The sequence below is a fragment of the Eubalaena glacialis genome, chromosome 8, assembly GCF_028564815.1.
Source record: "Eubalaena glacialis isolate mEubGla1 chromosome 8, mEubGla1.1.hap2.+ XY, whole genome shotgun sequence".
Lineage (NCBI taxonomy): Eukaryota > Metazoa > Chordata > Mammalia > Artiodactyla > Balaenidae > Eubalaena > Eubalaena glacialis.
Window position 1 is genome coordinate 105,216,974 of NC_083723.1, and position 22,818 is coordinate 105,239,791.

The 22,818-nt window shown below is 37.8% G+C and overlaps 1 protein-coding gene across 2 annotated transcripts in view; it reads left to right on the forward strand.

Moving 5' to 3' along the window:
• The window catches only part of CALU (calumenin), a 28,382-nt gene that overhangs the window by 594 nt on the left and 4,970 nt on the right, over window positions 1–22,818 (forward strand). The window contains exons 2-5 of one of the 2 annotated variants that reach the window (XM_061198699.1): window positions 9,040–9,271; window positions 14,048–14,241; window positions 18,163–18,329; window positions 19,019–19,079. In XM_061198699.1, the coding sequence (XP_061054682.1) occupies window positions 9,051–9,271; window positions 14,048–14,241; window positions 18,163–18,329; window positions 19,019–19,079 (643 nt within the window). In that variant the 5' untranslated portion in view covers window positions 9,040–9,050. Of the gene's footprint in view, window positions 1–9,039; window positions 9,272–14,047; window positions 14,242–14,314; window positions 14,509–18,162; window positions 18,330–19,018; window positions 19,080–22,818 lie in introns of both variants that reach the window. The other variant, XM_061198700.1, reaches the window with a different exon arrangement.

Here is a 22,818-nt window from a genome sequence, read left to right on the forward strand (position 1 = left end):
AGAAGGTCGTGTTCGCTGACTTTGAGGGTGTAGAAACAAGGGGGAAGAAAGCATGAAGACACTATGTGATTTTTTTTTTAACTCTATAATTTTAAAGAAAAGACGGAATATTTCGAGCTTCCATGTTTGGCCGCATGCTTCGGTCAGCGAAGGAAAGTAGTTTTAAAAGCTTCATTAAGGGGTTGTATCTTTACCTTGTTTTGTTGCTTCTAGCTCCAGACCCTAGTTCTGATTTTTGGCGTGCTGTGTTCATCAATAAACTTAATTCCCTACAGCTGCCCTGATTGAGTCGTGTGATTTGCAGTTCCAAAAGCTGCTTTTGCATCAAGGCAAAAAGCTCCCTGGGTCTCCTGCTAAAACTTCAGGGCCTTTGATCTGAATTCCTAAGTGTACAAAGTCCCAGAATAGTGTCTTTGAGAGTTGAATTACATTCACTTCCTGGCATGAACCATAAAGTCTACGTTAATGAGTCAGGAATAAGGTTGCTTCTAATTTGTTTTTGTAGCTTGGAGGTAGAGAACCGTGGAATTTCTGATAAATTATTCTTTGCCATAGAATGGGACTTGACACAAGACAAATGCATGTTTGACCTCATTCAGTAGATTTAGTTAACCGGGTACCCAACAGTGGTCATCATTGAAGAATTTATGTATTGTACTACAAATGAGGGTCCAGAGGTAACCTGTAAATTGTGTTTGTGTGGCGAGAGATCTGAGTTTACCTGGGCCTAATCTGAGATTTACAGGGATTCAGCGGTCTCCAATAGGATTCTTTTGAGAATCACAGCTAGGAGAAACACGAGCTAACAAAGATGAATTGAGTATGCCTGCGTGGATAGTACTCAGATACAGCTTTGAAATCAACTCTTAATCATCACTGTTAATATAATCGTTTGCTTCCATTCGTCCAGTGATGTGTCAAAAGATACTTTCGGCATTTTATGTGCATTGCACCAGTACTGGAGATCAGTACACTGATTTTAACACACATTTTCTCTGCGTGTGGCACACGCATGGTGTAGCCAGGGATAGCCATTGGAGATGCTTGCTAGGCCGTAAGGTCCTAGTTCCCTGTCTTTATGAACTCTTAAATATGGATGTTGTTGATGCTGTGATTTATGTATTAGAGTTAAGACAGCTGAAATAACACTTTTCTTGTTGCTGGCTGATGGCCAGATCCGGTAAGGGGAATTGGGGGTTGGGGAGCACTGGCAGCTGGCAGGAACTATGTTGCTCCCAAGTACCGTCCAACTAATCCAATAAAATGTTTTGGTATACAGAAAGTGCAAGACACTGTGTTAAGGACTGTAGAGGGGAATTAATTTATATTAGCTGAGATCCCTGCCTTCCAAAAATGTACATCTACAGAGGAGCTAAGGAGACAACTTAAGATAGCCTATGATCATTATTGTGGAATGGTACAAACAAGTCTTATAAAAGTTTAGAGGAATGTGTGCAGATCACTTCCAGCTGGAGTGATCATAGTAGGTAGGTCGTTTCATCTAGGATTTTAAAATTATATTTATTTACATTTGGCACTAAAGCAAGGATTCCCAAGCATTTTATGCATGTTACACATGCACAGCAAATTACAACTAGAAACCAAAACTCTTGTCGCTACATTTTACATAGTATTCCTACAGTAATTAATTATGTATTGAAGTTTCATCTGCCAAAAGGAAACTTTGATTCTCCCAGAGTTTCTAAGAACTTAGTTCTTAAAGGAAATTTTCTTTACTCTGTAGCAAGAAAAATTTTAAGTTTATACTGGGTTGCTTTGGTTATAGAACTAATGAAACCTGAGTAATAGTTTGTCATTTCAAAGCTTTTCTTCTACAGCCAAAGTTTGCACTTTTATATACTCAACTAATAAACGTATGCCTTCAGTCACACAAATAATTAGAATATATTAATGAACTAGAATGAATTAGAATATATTAATGTAAATTTTTTCCATCGATCACTAGAGAAATGTTGAATAAATGGTTTGTCATTATCATAACTTTTATCAAATCATAAAGGGTGACATTATTACTTTAATATGATAATCCATTGGTGGTACTTGTACTAAAGTCTGTAAGTGAAGAAGGTCAGATAGATCACCAGATACCTTTAATTCCTAGACTTTATAACCTGAGCCTTAGTATAGTTAAATTGCTGTCAGGCTCTTGCCCTCAATCCCCAATTGAAGTAGACACTTAAGTATTGAGATTCTGCTTTTGCTGCACTATAGAGGAATGCCTTTTTTTCTCCCCCCCCCCTAAATATCCAACTCACAGAACTGGAATTTTACCACCACACCCATTTCTCCCACTATTAACACTGAGCAGTGGGTCTTTGGTCAACCAGAATAACTGTGGGGTCACCCACTGTTAACGTTCTTGAGAAGTTGAATTTAATCCAGACATCTAAATTCCCCTGAAAAAACTTACTTTTAAGTGTTCTGTGACCAATGGATGTTTATAAAAAATGATTGGGAAGGAGGGGAGAAATGGCATGAATTTAGAGCTGTCAAGGAAATTTTTGAATGGATAAAACTAATTCTTAAGGCTTATCATTGTTTTTGAAAGAAATTCAAGTCTATGCTGTTACCTTTTTTTCCTTATAAATTAACTGGAACAATTCATGAAAATAACTTTGCAGGAGACCGTTATTGGTGACATGCTGCAAAAGTATGATAGTAACTTGATACCTTTTCTGTTCTAGCCCTTTATTTGTGTCTCTAACATCGCGTGATGCAATAGAAGTATAATACAATCCACATATGTAACTTTAGATTTACAGGTGAATATTTTAAACATGTGAAATTAATAATTTATTTAATCCAATACATACAAAAATACCATTCTTTTGACATAAAGTGTAACACACCACTTCTTTTTTTTTAAATTTATTTATTTTTTATTTTCATTTTTGGCTGTGTTGGGTCTCCGTTGCTGTGCGCGGGCTTTCTCAAGTTGCGGTGAGCGGGGGCCACTCTTCGTTGCGGTGCGCGGGCTTCTCATTGCGGTGGCTTCTCTCGTTGCGGAGCACGGGCTGTAGGCGCACGGGCTTCAGTAGTTGTGGCGCACAGGCTTAGTTGCTCCGCGGCATGTGGGATCTTCCCGGGCCAGGGCTTGAACCCGTGTCCCCTGCATTGGCAGGCGGATTCTTAACCACTGCGCCACCAGGGAAGCCCCGCACCACTTTTTAATTCACACTAGCCACATTTCAACTGCTTGGTAGCCACATGTAGCTAGTAGCTCTTGTCCTGGACAGTGCAGGTCTAGTTTTCTGTTTGTTTAAGAAAAAATATTAAATGTTACCCTTGGTGAGGGAGGGACAGAATTTGAGGAAGAGAAACTTATAGGTCATTTGAGAAATGGGAGATGGGGAGATGCATTTTTCACAACCATTGATTTACCTTTAGACCACATGGTAAGTTCACAGGCCTTCCTCAGAAAAGAAAAAAAATCTCAAATAACCTAACCCAACCTGAAAGAATTAGAAAAAGAAGAACAAACAAAACCTAAAGTCAGCAGAAAGAGGAAATAGTAAAGATCAGAGAGGAAATAGAGATTTAAAAAACAATAGAAAAAATCAACAAAACCTAGAGCTGGTTCTTTGAAAGGGTAAACAAAATTGACAAACCTGTGGCCAGACTCACCTAGACCATGTGGTAAAAACTCAAACAACCAAGTCCTTCATTTATGTAGTATATTATGTTTTCCTAATGTTCTGTTATCCATTGATGAATAGCTTTCATGATGGAGAAAGAGAAGGGTCTTAGCTTTCTATTATTTGGTTTCCATTTGGTTGAAAAGAGAAATATGCTTCAGAAATAACTGCACTAATGTAGTTCTTCAGATGCTTTGTGTAAGAAGTTGTTTTATACTCCTCCCATTGTCCCACATTATATATCCTTTGTCTTGGGAGATATCCTTTGTTTCTATTTGGACATTTTTATGTGTATATGGATTTAGATAAATTTAGTAGTCTCTTTTTTTAGTGTCTATATTCATGAAACAAGGGGCCTTTTGTTAGTTTCTAATAGCCAGGAGTTGATATATTATATGTGGGCACAAAGTGCATATTTTTTAAAACTTACTAAAGTGCAGATTTTTCATTGCCCGCTGCAGAGAGATAAAGGTAGGACCATTGCTTTGTCCAGCAGGTGGTCCTTGATGACCTTTTTAGGCAGTTTCATCAGTAATGATAGAAACCCAGATTTCAGGGTGACAGTAGGTGGTGAGGAAGCAGAGACAGCAGTTTCTAGAGACCGTATGGGTGAAGGAAAGGGAAGAGCATGCTTGAAGGAATAATGGGGTCTGAGAAAGACTGATTTTGGATTATGAAGACCTGAGAAGTATTGATTGACAGAATGGAGGAACCTGTGGAGGGGCAGGATTGAAAGTTTAATTGAGAAGGGAAAGGATAGAGAGATGGATAAATGATAAAGCTGAATCACTTGGCTTTTATTCTGAAATTCTTCTTTTATCACTGTATCAAGATGTTACACCTCAATCTTAAATGTAGTTTTCCCTCTAAATCACAGTGAATCAATCTGTTACATTTCTTTATGTTACACAGTATCAAAACTTTACACAGTATCCTTCCCAGGCCCTGATAGTGTTAGTGGGCTTAAACATTAATTCATATTATAACATTTGGGGTTTGCAGAAGTTGTCAGGGTGTTATGCAAGAGTTGTTAGAGTATTATTCTGGGGATGTAATTAGTCATTTATAAAATTTTCCTACATGGGAAGCCCCCTTGTTAATAGACATAAGGAAAATCCTCTGTTGCAGTGACTCTTGATTTTACTTGATTCTGTAAGCCTCTAACATTATAGATATTATTTGGATATATCACAAAATAACAACATAAAACTCGTTCCTTATCTCTCTAAAGGATTTTATTTGTCTAAAGAATTATTTGTAGTTTGAAATGGAAGTTTCATTTTGTCCTAAAATAAAAGCATACTGTGATGTTTGAGAGAGTCACTGAATCTGATTTTCTCTTTACTGTTCCACTGATCTGATTGATTAGATTCAATTATTGAAGAGTGGGCTGGAGTGTTATTCTCCTAGGGGAGTGTTATTTTACTTTATAAAATAGGGTTTGTGTCTTAAGAATAAATGTGTGTTTTTCCTTCAATCTCCTTTTCCAATCTGGAGAAATGGCTTGAAAATGTTTGCTTTGCTACCTAAAAATGCAAAGAATTTTTATGCTATTGTTTAGAAAGTAATACACATAAAAAGATAATACACATGACTGTGTGCTCATTTACAAAAAATAAGACAACACAGCAGTACAGTAGTGAAGTTTACTCCACATGAACCTTACCACCCCACCCCCATGTCTTCTCCCTTCAGCCTAGGGGTTATTGCTGTTTACAGATAGATGTTTATCCTTCCACACCATTTTCGTGTATATATGTTATATTTTATACAAATGTAAACAAGCTGGGGAGGTTGTTGGATTTTACTTTTTATATAAATGAGATCTTGACATTGTTTTACGACATGCTTTCTTATTGTTGTTTTTGTTCACTGAACATATCTTGGTGCCTTGTCAGTTTCAGTGTGAATAGGTCCGCTTCATTCTTAAACTATGTTGTGTTCCACAATATAGATTTAATATGTATTTACCACTTCTTTGGTTTAGTTCATTTTCCTTTTTTTTTTTAAATCATTATAAACTATTATCATTGAACATCTGAATTGAAGCATCTTTGTATACAAATTTGGGTATTTTGATGGGATAGCACGAAACAACATTGATAAACTTTCAGAAGCATAGCCAAGTCCTAACATAGGTGAACAGCTTAAGAATAGTACCACCTTCTTCCCCTTTCTCTGTGGGTCTTATGGCAGTGCTGCCACATTGTTTCCTCTGATGGGTTTTCATCTGTATTAACGACTGTCCAGCAAAATTACCGTTTTTGTGTGTCTTTGAAATGGGCTCTTGGGGAAGTGACTGCCTCCCATTATCTCCTTAGCTAACATTTCTGTTTGTCTTTTTGGCATTGTCCTAGTTACTCTGGAACACTTTCTGCTCTCTATTGATGTATCCTTCTCTGCCATTTCTGGACCTCCCCACTTAGCTGCTTTCCTATTGATCACAAATAGTGCCCTTGTATGCCCTTTTACAGCCTGAAAGTTGCTCAAGGAGACCTCAGGTTGTGCCTTTGTATAATCAGCTAAATTGTGTTAGCATTAAACATCTTCCTCTATTTGCTTTCCTTCCGCTTTTAAGGAATTTTTATGTAACGTAACGTGCTCACCGTTAGCTGTGCTAAGCATTTTTTAGTTTATTAAATCCAAAATGCTTTGTAAATCCAAGCAAATACAATGTAACTTCTTTTAGTTACTATTTGGGGGTTACAAGGAGATGGATACATTAAAATATGTCTAATTTATTGGCGTATTTGATTTCTTTATCCCTTGACACAATTCACTTTCTTCCTTCTAATTCCCAAAACTTTGAGGCAGGATCAGATACATGCAGTTTCTTCATATTAAGTGTACTCTCAAGTCACATTTCTTAAGATATTATTATGGCCATTTGAGAATTTGGTTAGAATACTGGTTCTCAACTTGGCTGCCTTTTTAAAATATTTATGGTTAAGGGGGGGCAGGGTTCAGTGGTCATTTATAAAAACTCCCCGGGTGATTTTAGGGTACAGTCTAGGTTGAGATCACTGAGTTAGAAGCAATGCTGAAAGAATTTTTATAATTAAAAAAAAAATTTATATATAAAATATGAGCCTTAGATTAGATAGTTCCACTGGTAACATCCTGGGGAAGGTGAAGCCTGTGGCTAATCTGCAGATTAGGACAAGATAATGCATTTAACTTTCATGTGATGCTGTGTCCCTCTGTACTGTAGCCTTGTATTAGTTTCCTAGGGCTGCTGTAACAAATTACCGTAAACTACATTGCTTAAAAGAACAGAAATTTATTCTCTTACAGTTCTAGAGGCTAGAAATTAGAAATCAGAGTGTCAGTAGGGGCATGCTCTCTGAAGGCCCTAAGGGAGGATCCTTCCTTGCCTCTTCCTAGCTTCTGGTGGTTGCCAGCAATCACTGACGTTCCTTGGCTCGTAGATGATCACTCTAATCTTTGCCTCTTTCATAATGTGGCATTCTCTTCTCTGTGTCTGTATCCAAATTTCCCTCCTTTTATAGAGACACCAGCCATTGTATTAGAGCTCATCCTACTTGATTACATCTGCAAAGATCCTATTTCCAAATAAGGTCATATTCACAGGTACAGGGCTTAGGACTTCAGCATATCTTTTGAGGGGGGACACAGTTCAACCTACAACAGGCCTCATGCCCAGTAACCATCTACCCATCCACTAAGGGAGTGATTGGTCATAAGAGGAAATGAGTAAGTGATAATATGAAATTATAAAAGTTTATACTCACCACAGGGGGAGAAGCCTTCAGAATCTGTATTCTACTGATAAAGAATTAGTTAAAATATGAAAGCCTCGGAAACTCTTTCCCCTTGATTTTTTTATTTTTTATTTTATTTTATTTTATTTTTTGGCCGTACTGCACGGCATGTAGGATCTTAGTTCCCCACCAGGGATCGAACCCATGCCCCCTGCAAGTGGCAGCATGGAGTCTTAACCACTGGACCGCCAGGGAAGTCCCCCGTTGATTTATTGATTGATTGATTGATTGATTGATTGATTTATATTTGGCGGTGTTGGGTCTTCGTTACTGTGCACGGGCTTTCTCTAGTTGTGGCGAGCAGGGGCTACTCTTCATTGTGGTGCGCGGGCTTCTCATTGCGGTGGCTTCTCTTGTTGGGGAGCACGGGCTCTAGGAGCGCGAGCTTCAGTAGTTGTGGCTCGCGGGCTCTAGAGCGCAGGCTCAGTAGTTGTGGCGCATGGGCTTAGTTGCTCCATGGCACGTGGGATCTTCCCGGAGCAGGGCTCGAACCCGTGTCCCCTGCATTGACAGGCAGATTCTTAACCACTGCGCCACCAGGGAAGTCTTCCCCCTATCCCGCCTTGATTTTTTTTTTTTTTTTAATTTTTATTGGGGTGTGGTTGATTTGCAATGTTGTGTAGGTTTCAGGTGTACAGCAAAGTGAATCTGTTATACATATACATATATACACTCTTTTTTTACATTCTTTCCCCATATACCGCCTTGATTTTTAATTTTAAAGTTTTCTCTAAAACCTTAACCTCTCTGGACAGTACCATAGGTTATCTGTCAAGAGTTCTAAACAGTTTCTATCCTGCAGCTTCTCTGCGATTTTTTGTCACTGTTTTCGATAAGATGTTCCAGGCTTGTGCTTGTTCATCAGAATCACCTGTGACTGCAGAGATTCTGAACGTACAGTGTAGAGCTGGGGAATCTGTACTTCGAACAGTATTCCAGGTGGTCCTTATACCTGGGTAGGTTTGGGAAACACAAGTATACAGAATGATAAGGCAGTTATCCATCACTGTACCATCTCAGTGGTTTGATCTTTGAAGGTGATCGTTGGTTCTTATCTGACAACCATCAGAATCACCTGGAAACCATTTAAAACTACAAATGCTTGGGTTCAGCCTCAGAGATTCTAATTCAGTAGGGGAACCTTTTTTTTTTTTTTAATAAAGTTTCCTAGGTGATATCTAATAACCAGCCAGATTTGAAGACCAGACCACTGATATAATACAAAAGTAAAGTATTTGGAGTCAGTAGGTCTGGATTTAAATCTTGGTCCTTTCACTTTTAAATCTTAGGAACTTGGGCAAAAGGAGTAAAGTTCTACTTCGGTGTTTTTGAAGTGAGACCACTTACAAGGTGGATGTTCCTAGTAATTCCTTGTTCCTATAATTCCTTGTCAGCCTACAATCAGATGAGGAAAACTGGTGAATATTTCTCAGAGTAAAACTGGGAAGTCTGATATTCTACCATACTTTTTTTTATGGATTAAGTAATAACATTTGGGATAATATCAAATTAATATTGTAACTGGATGTGAGCTTTTAATATCTTGTTTCATTATTAAGCATACTGCTTCCTGAATGAACTACCTTTCTTTTTTCTTTAAGATCTGATTATCATGGACCTGCGACAGTTCCTTACATGCCTGTCCCTGTGCACAGCCTTTGCCTTGAGCAAGCCCACGGAAAAGAAGGACCGTGTACACCATGAGCCTCAGCTCAGTGACAAAGTTCACAATGATGCTCAGAGTTTTGATTATGACCATGATGCCTTCTTGGGTGCTGAAGAAGCAAAAACCTTTGATCAGCTGACACCAGAAGAGAGCAAGGAAAGACTTGGGTAAGGTGCCAGCTCTCAGGGGCTTAGTTAGAATAATGACATTTCTTTATAAATCAACTCATTCCTTTTTTCTCTTTTGGCTCAGTCACTCAGTAAAGCTGTATTGAACTACATCTTCTGAAAACTAACCACAGAATTGCTACCACTAAAATTTAATTAAGCACTTTCCTGCATTTCTCCATTGAATAATAGTTTTTACCTCATTCTACAAAGCAAAGTCATTTATGCATAAAATTGCCAGATACTATAGGACTCAGCTTAAACTGCATCATCTTGACCCCAAAGGAACATTACATGGGAGTTTTCTCAACCCTGTTGCTTTTAATTTTTAAAAACTAACTGTGACCTATTTATTACTGACCATGCCAAGTCTTTGAGTGGATAATAAACTGCAAATTAGACTGCTGGACTGACTAATTTCTGTAGAGTTTATGGTTTCCAAGGATGTCCTTCACCCTCTTTGGTTTCATTGTCAGATATTTGCTTAATCAAAAACAAAACCAAACCAACCTTGCTTTTTTTTTTTAATGTGGACCATTTTTAAAGTCTTTATTGAATTTGTTACAATAGTGCTTCTGTTTTATGTTTTGGTTTTTTGGCCGTGAGGCATGTGGGATCTTAGCTCCCTGACCAGGAATCGAGCCTGCACCCCCTGCATTGGAAGGCGATGTCTTAACCTCCAGGGAAGTCCCTCAACCTTGCCTTTTAGAAGGTTGTAATAAGCAGTGGTCTTAATGTCAGAGTATGTGTTGCTATTTCAGTAACAGCTGGGCCATAGTCAGGTTCTGTGGCTCTCTCAGCAGGCATCTTTTTATTTAAAGAGTTGATTTGGTAGAATTCCAGTTGATTATTTCTGAGGATCTGAGAATGTCTTTTTTAGCTCTTTCAAAGCCTTGCTTTTTAAGGAAATGCAGGTTAATTCAGTGAACATTTTCTCCTCAATGAAAGGCTACCATTGGTGTAACTTTCTGAACTATATTCAAGAGATTTGTCTGAAAAGTTATACCACATAGGAATTTCCAAAAATATTTTGCCCATGGATAGTGCTGTGATTAGAAGACATTATAGGATTTGCTTTGGGTAGTACTTCAAAATAAATTTATTCTTTCAACGGGTTTTCCGCTAACTGAAGGATGTAATATTTTATTCTTAAACACTCACAGAAACAAAAGATTTTGCTGTGTAGAATGAGAAACTCCTAAAACATTTGAAAGTAGATAGAGAAAACAGAAATTTATCAAAGAGTTAGTCTTCTGTTAGGTTGTTTTTCTAACTTTGAGGGACCATGCTCACTTTTAATTTTAATCTTAATCTTATAACTGTGCTAACATTCCAGGCTGAAAATAGGGATGCATGAGGGTGTTCTCAGTCTTCGTGTCTTGCCTGTTAATAACGTGCATGTCCAGCCTACATTTTGGTCTGCACATGTCTCTGTGCAGAATTACTGTTAAATAATGAAGGGCCCTTAGGTTTGGTGTCAATCCGGGTGTTCTGGCTCTGTGTAGGTACTGGAATAGCTCTGCTAACAGTCTTCAGTAGAGAGAAAATGTTTCTTTTTGTCATCAGTAAATATCAAAAGTTCAACACATGAGCGGACTCCATATTTGATTAGAATAAGATGGTTAAAACCATGTTTTTCATGGAATGTATGAATGAACTAAGTACTATTTTCCTCTCCCAAATTGGAGATAATGGCAAATATCTCCAGTTTATAAGGTGATGTACTGTTGCAAGCAAGATTTCCAGGTGAACTTTTTTTTTTCTTTTAACTTACTGTGGCATTTCTAAACATTATTTGGTACGTGACTATACATCAGAGGTTGGGAACAACAGATTCCCCCTTTCCCATCTATCTAGGAGGCCAGTAATTATTAGGAGATAAGATCATTGTCTATGCTTGTAGTTGCAAAAATTCACTACTATTTTTAAATCCTTAGTTATAATACTTAAAAGACTTCAGGAAGCACTTAAAAACAATTTTAATATCCAGTTTTTAGTTCCTTTTTCTTATGAAGAATGTTGACAAATAGAAGATTTTTTCTTGTGTGTGTATTCTCAACCCCACCCCCAAGAAGTCTAAATATACTTAATTTTCATTTATGTGTCCTTCAAATGATGATTTATTTATTTTGAGGTGGTGGTCCTTAATAAAGTTTTCACCCTTGATATATTTGCTATAGAAATGAACTAAAGCAGTTCATCATCCTTTTTGGGTCACAGGCCCAGTCCCTTTGGCAGTCTAGTGAAAGCTAAGGGAAAGTTCATACATATGAATATATGTAAAATTTTGCATGCTGAAAATTTCTGGAATATTTTGAACCCTCCTGGAGCCCATTTATTGACCCAGGTTCTTAAAAAGCCAAAGGATTTGTTTGATGCCTTTTGAAATGTAAAGGCATATGTTACCTCTTAGAAATAATATAAGATCCACTAGGTACATTGTGTCTGTCCTGGAGTGAGTGCTTATTTAGTGGCATCATGGATCTGTAGGGTTCTCCAGTGTCATAGAAATACAACACCATTAGCTTCATAAATTTACACAGGCTTTTAAAGATCAGAGTTTAGAGCTTCATGCCTGAAATAGGACATGCCCACTTCCAATGTACTTTCACAACTGCCTGCAGGCTGGATAGCTAGCAAGATAAGGGTGGCTTTTTTATTTTTAAATGGTTGTGTGGTTATTTTTGTTGTTTTTAAAATATGTGACAGACCATATGTGGCCCACAAAGTGAAAATTTCTTCTTATCTGTCCTTTTTCAGAAAAAGTTTGCTAACCTCTGAATTAAACCATTTGGGATATTTCTGTTGGGATGAATAGAATGGCATTTAGCCAACTTCATTAGGAAAAGCCCATCTTAAACAGTCATATGCCTTTTTTATCTGAGTGTTCCTTCTCTTTAGGCTGTTTATAATAGTTTAAAATTTTCTTTCAGGAATAAGTACCTTGCCCTTTTTTTCTTAATGGTACAGTGGCAATCTTGGTAGCCAGTACCTTTCGACACAAACTGGATCCCATTATAGATAATGCAGAAGTTTGGGGGCGGTTAAAACTTAATTTATTAATATTGTTAAAATTCTACAGGTTCAAGTTGCAAAAAATTTTTATCCCGTGTCCATGTAGATAGAGGAGGATATTTGAGGTGACTTCTTACTGCTTTACCTTTTAACATTTTAGAGCAAAAGCTGTAAGATTCTCTGAAGGAAAATGTTTGTTAATTATAAGATTTAAGTAATAGACAATCATGGCTAACAGCATATCAATATCAAGATGAATTTGTGTTGCTTGTATTCTGTGATTCTAATCACTTTCCATTGTTGTATTCATGAGATGAATACAAACTGGGGAAAAACATTATTTGCTACCAAACGACAGTCTTTTTCAGTCCTACAAATAATAGAGCATAGGAGTATGCCAAGATTTCAATTCCATTAGAAGTTGTTGGGTTTTTTTGTTTGTTTTGTTTTTTTGGCCGCACTGTGCGGCATGCCGGATCTTAGTTCCCCACCAGGGATCGAACCTGTGCCCACTGCAGTGGAAGCACGGTGTCTTAACCACTGGACCGCCAGGGAAGTCCCCCATTGGAAGTTTTGATTTAAAGTTCTTGTGACTTTACATAGGCTGTCTTAGCTTATATAAGTAAGTGACTGCATCTTTATACAGAAGTTTTCATATCATGCACATATTTTGAAATCCTTAAATAAATCATTAAAAATATGTCTGTCATTAACATAACAGATCTAGAAGAAAGAAACTCATGGAGGGCAAAGTATATTGATTCTTTAGCTTTGTAGTTTTGCTTTATCATCTGCACCCTAACCCTCTCAGCTTATTAACATTCTCATAATCAGGAATATACATTCTTACCACATTACTTCTTCAGAGCTCTCTGGTTTTGTGTTTATATGTAAAAATCCAGTTCAACATAGTGTATAATAAACTGCTAGCCATTTTTAAAATAAGCATGCTTCTGTCTCTGTGTACCTGTTTTGGGGTTTTAAAAAAAGTAATCTTTTTTTTTTTTTTTTTTTTTTTAAAACATCTTTATTGAAGTATAATTGCTTTACAATGGTGTGCTAGCTTCTGCTTTACAACAAAGTGAATCAGTTACACATATACATATGTTGCCATATCTCTTCCCTCTTGCATCTCCCTCCCTCCCACCCTCCCTATCCCACCCCTCTAGGTGGTCACAAAGCATAAAAAAAGTAATCTTGACTTTAGGTATAAGTGATCCTGGAACTATTTTTGATATCTTTGTATTTTTAACAGAAGTGTTTTGGTTTTTTTTTTTTTTGAAAACACAGCTGAATTTTTTAAAGTCTGCTTTAAATTTTTGAATTTTTAGAAAACCAAGTCAGTGGTTGTGATTTTTTACCCAGAAATTGAGATTCTCGTAAAAGCAATAAAGAAAAATATAAGGATTTGCATGTTGTTTGATACTAAGAGTGGAGAACCCAGATAGGAATGGATATTCACTCCTGAATTCTGACCATTGACTGAAACCTACCTCTAAAGGGATAGTCCAGATTCACTTTTGGATCCAAGTACACCAGCCATGGACTGTGCTTGCCTTGTCTGGATGGCTCATTTCAGACCAGCAACGGGCACTTAAGAGAAAAATTTTCAATGGCCTGTCTGGCAGTTTTGTTTTGGAAACAATTTTTATTTCCATGCTTTAGCTCTGGGCAACACCTGTGGCCACAGCACACACCTGGCTAAGTCCAGAGCCTTGTGTCCTTTTAACCTCTTGCTGGATTTCTCTGCATTTTCTACAGAAAGATTGTAAGTAAAATAGATGGCGACAAGGACGGGTTTGTCACTGTGGATGAGCTCAAAGACTGGATTAAATTTGCACAAAAGCGCTGGATTTACGAGGATGTAGAGCGACAGTGGAAGGGGCATGACCTCAATGAGGACGGCCTCGTTTCCTGGGAAGAGTATAAAAATGCCACCTACGGCTACGTTTTAGGTAGGTCCCTACTATCTGGGGGAAAAATCTTTGTGGAGCCGGCACCTTGAAACGTAACTGTTTTGTCTTGTAGAATGATTGTAGATAAAATAGACGCCGATAAAGATGGGTTTGTGACGGAGGGGGAGCTGAAATCCTGGATTAAGCACGCCCAGAAGAAATACATATATGACAATGTTGAAAACCAATGGCAGGAGTTTGATTTGAATCAAGACGGCTTAATCTCCTGGGATGAGTACAGAAACGTGACTTATGGCACTTACCTGGGTAAGGGGCAAGATGTCAGCCTGGCAGAGACCATGGTCTTGAGTCAAAGAAACAAATGGGTCACACAGTGAAGGAAAGGAAGAAATTATGCTTATCTGAGATAGTTTGATGCTGAGCTGATTCTCCTTCCCTTTATTAATTTTGATTTTGTATATTATGTATTTTTTAAAATTTGTTTTATTTTGGTTTTCTAAGGTCTGACATCTTTTACATCTTCGGCATTTCAGATACATTTCCCCATTTTTTCTTGCTGTCATCCCTCAGAGAGACCATTTTTGTAGTAGATCTCGTTTAAAAGGCTACATTGTTCCAACAATGCAAAGCAAGAGGCTTTGAGATGTCTCAAAGCCTGACATGGTCACATTAAAGTGTTGTACCTGAAATTCAGACCAAATTAGATTTCTTTGTAACTGGTGAGAATAGAAGGAAAATTACTGTCTGTCCTTAATAAAATAAAGATCAAATATAATAGTTTTCCTTGATGAAATTTAACTATTTCAGTATGTCTGCTTACTGAAGTTTAGAAATGAATTATTTCCCATTTGTTTTCTCTGGCACACGAGTTTGTCAGCCTGCTTTGGAAATGCTTCAAGGCAAATAAATGTGACTTTGATTGCTTTCTGTTGATTTGGTAGCTTGTATGCTTGGGCCACCTGTTAGTAATTTTCTTTTACTTAATTACACTTGCCTGCTGTTGAATGCTAGGTGGCGATCTTACTGAGTCGATGACTTAGGGTGTTTTTGTTAGTGAGATTCCTCTATTGCACATGGTTACAGTTTGAGACAAGAATGTATAAATGTTACTTCTTGCATTTTTATTCTGGAAATTAAGTAAATTTCTGGGTTAAAGCAGGCATTCTCTGTCACTGACTAACAAGCAATGAGGGTATGATGGTCTGTTTCCCCCACTGGATAGCCAGCTGTCCGTGTTAATTACAGGACTGCATGCATTTCTGTTGAACAGATTTTTATTTCTGTATCAGGGTTGTTCTCATTCCTAAGACTAGAGTGGCAGTCTCTCTCTATGCTTGACACTTACCCAAGAACCAAACATATCTTTCACCCAATTAAAAACACGTGTATTAAAAAGTCAGTGCAGTTAGAGAGGCATCCATGCTTCTTGCTCTCTGGCTGAGACCCAACACCCTCCTGATTTATTTGGAATTAATTATAAATGTAAAGCAGTGGGTAGGCTATTGGTGATCTCAATAGAATCGTGTGTTAATAAATCTCAGCTCAAATCTAGTCACTCACTTGCTGTCCAGAATGAATCTTAAACTCTTTGTATGATTATGTGCATAAAAATCTGTTGAGAGCTTTGTTGCCTCACAGGGCAAATGATTCAATGTAATGGGTATTTCTACTGACTGAGACTGCATAAGCTGAAGCTCTGGCTGGAGAAACAATGTCTTTATAAGGCATGTTTCCCTGGAGGCCTGTGGGTGGACGGTGCTCGGGGTAATGAGGTGCCTTACAAAAGTGCTGAGGAGTTTTTGTGAAAGCGTGTTCTTGGTTCAACTGAGTTCAGGTATAAATCATTTTAGCTTTTAATCTGCTTTCCACAAAAGGAACATTAACCCTGTCTCTGCCACAAGTAAAATATGAGATACTATGATCCACCCTGCCTATACCAAAACTAGATCACGAGCCTACCCAGGCCAGATGGCCCAGTAAACTGGTGCTTAAGACAGATAACGGCACTCTGAGCAGTGATGATAGGCACATGAGTTTAGTCATTAAAAATAAAGTTTTAAAGCTTCCTTTTTCATCCTTATATATGTGCATGTTATCGGGCTACTTGATTTCAGTCACCATGTTTTAACTAAGGAGGAGAGAAGGGCTCTTAGCTAAGAATCTACTCTTAATGTATAAGTTGTCTTCTGTTATCTTACTTATTTATGTTACATAGTTTGTACTGAAGCTTTATCTGTTTAGAAGAAATGACTTAGTATCTGCGAAAGATCGTACTTTCCTTAAATTCTTTGTCTCTAACCTGTTACGGCTTTGAGTATACATGTATAGGGTCCGCAAAGCCTCATGATTCAGTCAACTATCTCACTGAATTTTGACACTCAACAAAGAATGAAGCTTCAGGTTGCTCATCTCTCAAAATAGAGCAGTAGTTTATTGTTGTTGTTTTTAACTGTGCTTAAAGTATGGAAAGATTGAACTACAATATCGAAAGTCAACAGTGTAATGTTATTAAGGGACCCTGTGGGTCTTTTTTATAAAACTAGTGCTGTATCTTTTTTTAAATTTGACCAATATGTTGTAGGAACAATCATTTCTTACCTTTAATATGGTGTCTTTTCCTTTCAAAATATCTTCACATGTTACCTTATTTGGTCTATACAGCAACTCAGATTGAAAAGGTTTTTTTTTTCCTTTTCTGCCATTAACTCCACATTTTTTCAACTTAAAGAAACAAAATTTCATTTTTCTAGATTCTTACAGAGAGACTAAATAACTACTGCTTGTGCAGTTCAACATCCTAACAGGTGGATAAATCCAAATTTAATTTGGTTGTAATCTAATATTTATCTTTTGTAACAGCTTTATTGAAGTAAAACTGACATACGATACACTGCACGTATGTAAAATGCACAATTGATGAGTTTTGACACGTGTATGTATCGGTGAGCTCATCGCTATAATCGAAATAAATGAACATTTCCATCACCCCCAACAGTTTCCTTGTGTCCCTTTATAATCCTCAAGGCAACCACTGATCTGTTTTCTGTAACTCGAATTTGTTTGCATTTTCTAGAATTTTACAAAAATCGGGGAGGGGGGGTAGGGGGGTAGTGAACAGCATTTGTATCTCGTGGTGTATTTCTGAGTTGGCTTAAGAAACTACAGTGTGACCATTCAAAGTAGTGTTCTGGTACTTGAATCCAGATGTCCTATAATGGGATAGAAGGCCTTTGATGTCTGGCTTCTTTTGGGGGGGGTGGGGGGGGTGCTGCACTGCACGGCTTGTGGGATTTTAGTTCTGCCGACCAGGGATTGAACCCAGGCACCCGGCAGTGAGAGCTCGGAGTCCTAACCACTGGACCGCCGGGAAATTCCTGATATCTGGCTTTTTAATGAGAACCTAATGTTTAATCAACATAGCAATGGCTAATATTTATTAAAAGCCAACTCTGTGCCAGGCACTGTTCTAGCACTTAACTTCTATTTATTTGCTTATTTAGCCTCATAACAATCCTATGAGGCCGGCACTGTTATTATCTCCATTTTACAGATGAGTAAATTGAAGTACAGTTAAGTTACTTGCCCAAGGTCACATGGCTAAGAAGTGGTAGAGTTAGGATTCAAACTCAATATGACTTTAGAACCACCGCTGCCCCTTGGCTATATCTAGAAAACTCAAGCTCTTTGGTTGCCCCAAGAGCAGTGACAGTGAAGCATTGCATAACGGATTACAGGAGCCAGGGTTCCATGTTGAATGGCAAGCATTTACATTCAACTCAGACCTGACTTTGAGGTCTTTGATTACCAAAACTGAATGTCTTTATACTGCTGCAATTTTACCTGAGTAATCAAGAGTTAATTCTTCAGTACTTGGTTTATCTTTCTTGGAAATTGATTCCCCGTACATTTTCATGTTTTCTGGAAGTCTTTTAAGATTTGACCTAAATTTTTCTTTTCTAGATGATCCAGACCCTGATGATGGATTTAACTATAAACAGATGATGGTTAGAGATGAGCGGAGGTTTAAAATGGCAGACAAGGATGGAGACCTCATTGCCACAAAGGAGGAATTCACAGCTTTCCTGCACCCTGAGGAGTATGACTACATGAAGGATATAGTAGTACAGGTGGGTGGGTGAGAGCAAGGATTCTCAGTGGAAGCTTTCTCTTTTTGTTGCTTACGCTTTCCCCTTTAGCCTTTCCTCTGTATTTAGAAGAATGACTTGCTATACAAGTGCTGGCCAGATTGAGTCCAAGCTCTGTCACTCTGTCTTTCTGTGATCTCGATGGTGCTTTAGGCTTTCTGTTTAGTATGACAATACGTACCATCAGATTATGTATTTTGCCCTTCATTGGTGGCTTCGTACTGGAAGCATGAGGGGAAATCCTATTTTTTAAAATATCAGGTACTGAGTAATGACAGTGATACTAAAGAATTTTCACAGAAGGCAGCTACTGATAAAACATAGACTATAGCTGTAGACGTACTCACTGGTCACATCTCCTGTTAGAGTTAAGCATGACTAGGGCTACCAGATCATCATGGGCTTGATGGGATAGTTCACTATTAAGTGTTCCTTCAAGAAGACTATTAGTTATTTTAAGCTGAAGCATAAAAAATTGATAATATTTTACCATTCTTTCAGCTAGAAAAATCACAATTTCCTATGGTTTAACCATACCCACACACATCTACATAAACGTGTGTGTGTGTGTGTGTGTGTGTGTGTGTGTGTGTGTGTATTTTAATGAATGAAAAATAATTGCCTAAACTAACTCATCCAGATACTAAGTCTAATTACTCTCTTCTGTTTAGGAAACAATGGAAGATATAGATAAGAATGCTGATGGTTTCATTGATCTGGAGGAGTATATTGGTAAGTCTGTTTCTAGTGTTTTTCTTAGAAGAAGCTGAGAAGCTTTGGAAGATATGTTCACCAATGGAAACAATTTACCCCATGGGTCAACTCTTAGCACATCATTAAGTCAGACCAGCGTGAGGAATAGGGGGTCATGATAAAGTGTCTGTAGCAGCACTGGCAAATCAAACTGTAAATGTGAGCCACATATATAGTTTTAACTTTTCTAATAGCCACATAAAAAACAATAAAAAGAAACAGATGAAATTTATTTCAATAGTGTATTTTATTTAGCCTAAGATTCCAAAATACTATAATTTCAACACGTTATCAATATAAATCATTGAGAGTTTTTTTTTATACAAATCTTCAAAAGTTTATTTTATACTACAGCACATTTCAGTTTGGACCAGTCACATTTCAAGTCCTCAGTAGCCCCATGTGGCCAGTGGCTACTGTAGTGGACAGCAGTGAAATAGTGCATCCCAGATGCCCTGTGGAATTGACAGTAAGGAGTTGCAGGGAGCCTAGACTGGCATTAGGAAACTGGGAAATAGAACAAAAGAGACAGTTGGGTGACTAAGAGTTGTTGATTCCTCTTAGTCTTTCCTTTTTGCTGTATTCTATTCATGTTTTCTGTCTAGGTTCTCTAATTTGTTTCCTTTCGTCTTTTTTTAAAAATCACTGCTTTCTGCCATTTTTCCTTTTAGTTGTCTGGTTTTGTTTTCTTTTCCTTTTTCTTTTTTGACCACACCTCGGCTTGTGGGATCTTAGTTCCCTGACCAAGAATCGAACCTTTGCCTTCAGCAATGAAAGCTCGGAGTCCTAACCACTGGCCTGCCAGGGAATTCCCAGTTGTCTGTTTATTTTAGATGCTACTATACCTTCAAGTTTTCTGTTTATTTTAGATGCTATACCTTTCTCTCAAGTAAAGCTTTTTTTTTTTTTTTTTTTGGCCGTGCCGTGCAGCACGTGGGATCTTAGTTCTCCAATCAGGGATCGAACCCGTGCCCCCTGCAGTGGAAGTGCAGAATCTTAACCATTGGACTGCCAGGGAAGTCCCTAAAGCTGTTTTTATTCTCCTCAAAATAATTTCAAGATTTTCCCATTGCTTTAAAAAAAGGAGCTGCCTCTTACCAAGTAGTTGAGCAAATTGTTTTACAATTAGTGTGATGGAAATTAGCATAAGTAAAGGAGAAGAGATGGAAGATATTACAAATGTCTTTGTTACAAATGTCATTCCATTTTAAAAGATTTTAGATAATTTTATATTTCCAATTCTTATTTTTACTCATAGTAACTTAATTCTAGTGCACCACTGGTTTTGTGTTTCATAAGACAATTTGTTTTTAGGCTTCTGATCTTTACCTGGAATGTTTATTTTAAGTGTGAAAGGGAGGCTTAAGCCCCTACCTCTGTCCCTGTATGTCACTTCAGTCCATTGAACAAGTCACTCCTTAGATTTTGTCTAATTATACCTGCTATTTATTTTCTAGAGTTACTCCGGTTGAATTACTCCTTGAATACTCTTTTCTTCTAAGACTCCATGATGTACTTTGAGAGGGGTGAGCAGTGGGAAGATGGAATTTTTTTCCAAAATGATTTTTTTAGTGGAGTTCATCAGCACAGTGGAAATAAATGCCTAGGTGCATTTACTGAGCCCATTTCAAAGTCGACTATTTCTTTTTCTTACTATTTTGTCTTTTAATTCTTGGCTTTTGCCATTTTATCACCATTGCTAAAACGGAGGAACTCATTTTGAACCTCTTGAGAGGAATTAAGTTTTGTAATGGTTAAGTACCATCATTTATCAAGCATTGGGGCCAAATAAAGAGATACTTCTGTCTCCCTCCCATCATATAGATCAATTGTTTCTTGAAACTACTAAAACTATCAACTGTGTGTGTATGACTTTGTTTTGCAAATCATCAACTAATGCAAACACTTTTACATCTTGGGTGCTGGGCTTTGTAAAGCTAAAAAGTCTCCCAAACAGTATCTTCCAGTTTCTAGGGGTATGCTAGTTTCTGCCCTGTTGAGGAGAAAGATCAAAAAGAAACAAATGGTCTTTGCCTCTTACATTTAGCATTAATAAGTCCCCAGAGTTATACTGTTGAACCATTTAAATTTATTATACAGCATTGCAAGCATACACAAAATTAAATAGAATAGTATAATGAATCCCCTATACTTAGGCCCAGTCCCAGCAGCCATCAACCCATGGCCAGTCCTTTTAAATCCATATCCACGTCTTACCTCCTTTATTATTTTGAAGTAAATCCCAATCAGCATCTCATTTCATCTGTAAATATTTGGTTATATCTCTCTTAAGATACATATGTATCTCTAAAAATTTTTAAATAAAATCTCAAAAAATTAGTAATTCCTTAATATCATTATATAGGTTGAATTTTTTAATAGAAAATTAAATAGTATTAATTCTTATCCTTACTCTTCTAGCTTTAAGATGCACTTACATTATGTTGTATATTCAAGCTTCTATTAAAAGCATGTCTTTCAGGAAATTCCCTGGCGGTCCAGTGGTTAGGACTCGGCACTTTTCACTGCGGCGGCCGGGTTTGACCCCTGGTTGGGGAACTAAGATCCCGAATGCCATGTGGTGTGGCCAAATTTAAAAAAAAAGAAAGAAAGAAAGAAAAATATGTCTTTTAAATGCACGTTAGGAAAACGTGCGTTTCCTAATACGCACGTATTCCCTAATTCAGAATTTCCCAATCTGTATACAGTGAAAGGTCTCCCTGACCCTCAGGACAGCTAGGGCAGGGTGCTGGCCAGTGGATCATACAAATACTGTGTTTTCTGAATGTGCTGTAACATGAAAAAAGAATTGGCAAGACCTGCTCTGAAACTCCCAATTTGTGTTTAAGACAGAAAGGAGTAGTTCTACTCTTAACCCTCAAGTTCAGGAAAATGACAGTGCCAACTGTCAAATGCCGGAAATAGTAGAATTTAGTACAAGTTTGATGTCCTTTATTCAAGGCAAAACAATCCATGGATTGGGGGAGTAAAATACCTCACAAGCAGTGGGGCATTCTTCCCAGGGGGTTTTGGGCAAGAGCAGGCTTTATAAAACATTAGAGGGGCAACTCGGATGTAGGACATGATTGGCTAGGAGGTCAGGGATTGATTTCCTTATAAAGATAGCAGGTCGTCTTTTCTAAGGGTAAGGTAAGTTGACTGAAGCTGAGCTGGAGGGTTGTGATTGATACATGTTAGGTTTTCTTGGCAGTGTGGGCTGACTTAGGTTTAGATTTGTGGCATGGGCCCAGCCACTGGGGCAGCCTCCATTTTATGGGTCCCAACATACAAATTACTTTTATCACAAGTAAATAACTCTTTAGAAGTTACTTAGACTTATATTAGGTGTGTTCCCATACCTTACATGAAATGCATGTACACTTACTTTGATATAGTGTAATTTAGGAGTCTTCAGACTTTCACTCATGTAATTCCTAAAAGAATTTTGACAGCAGCTAAGCCCGTGCGCCACAACTACTGAGCCCGTGTGCTGCAACTACTGAAGCCCATGTGCCTAGAGCCTGTGCTCCGCAACAAGAGAAGCCACTGCAATGAGAAGCCCGTGCACCGCAACAAAGAGTAGCCCCCGCTCGCCGCATCTAGAGAAAGCCCACGCGCAGCAACAAAGACCCAACGTGGCCAAAAATAAAAAAAAAAAAATTTTTTTAAATACTTAAAAAAAAAAATTAAAGTATACTCTGTAATTGGTTGGTGGACA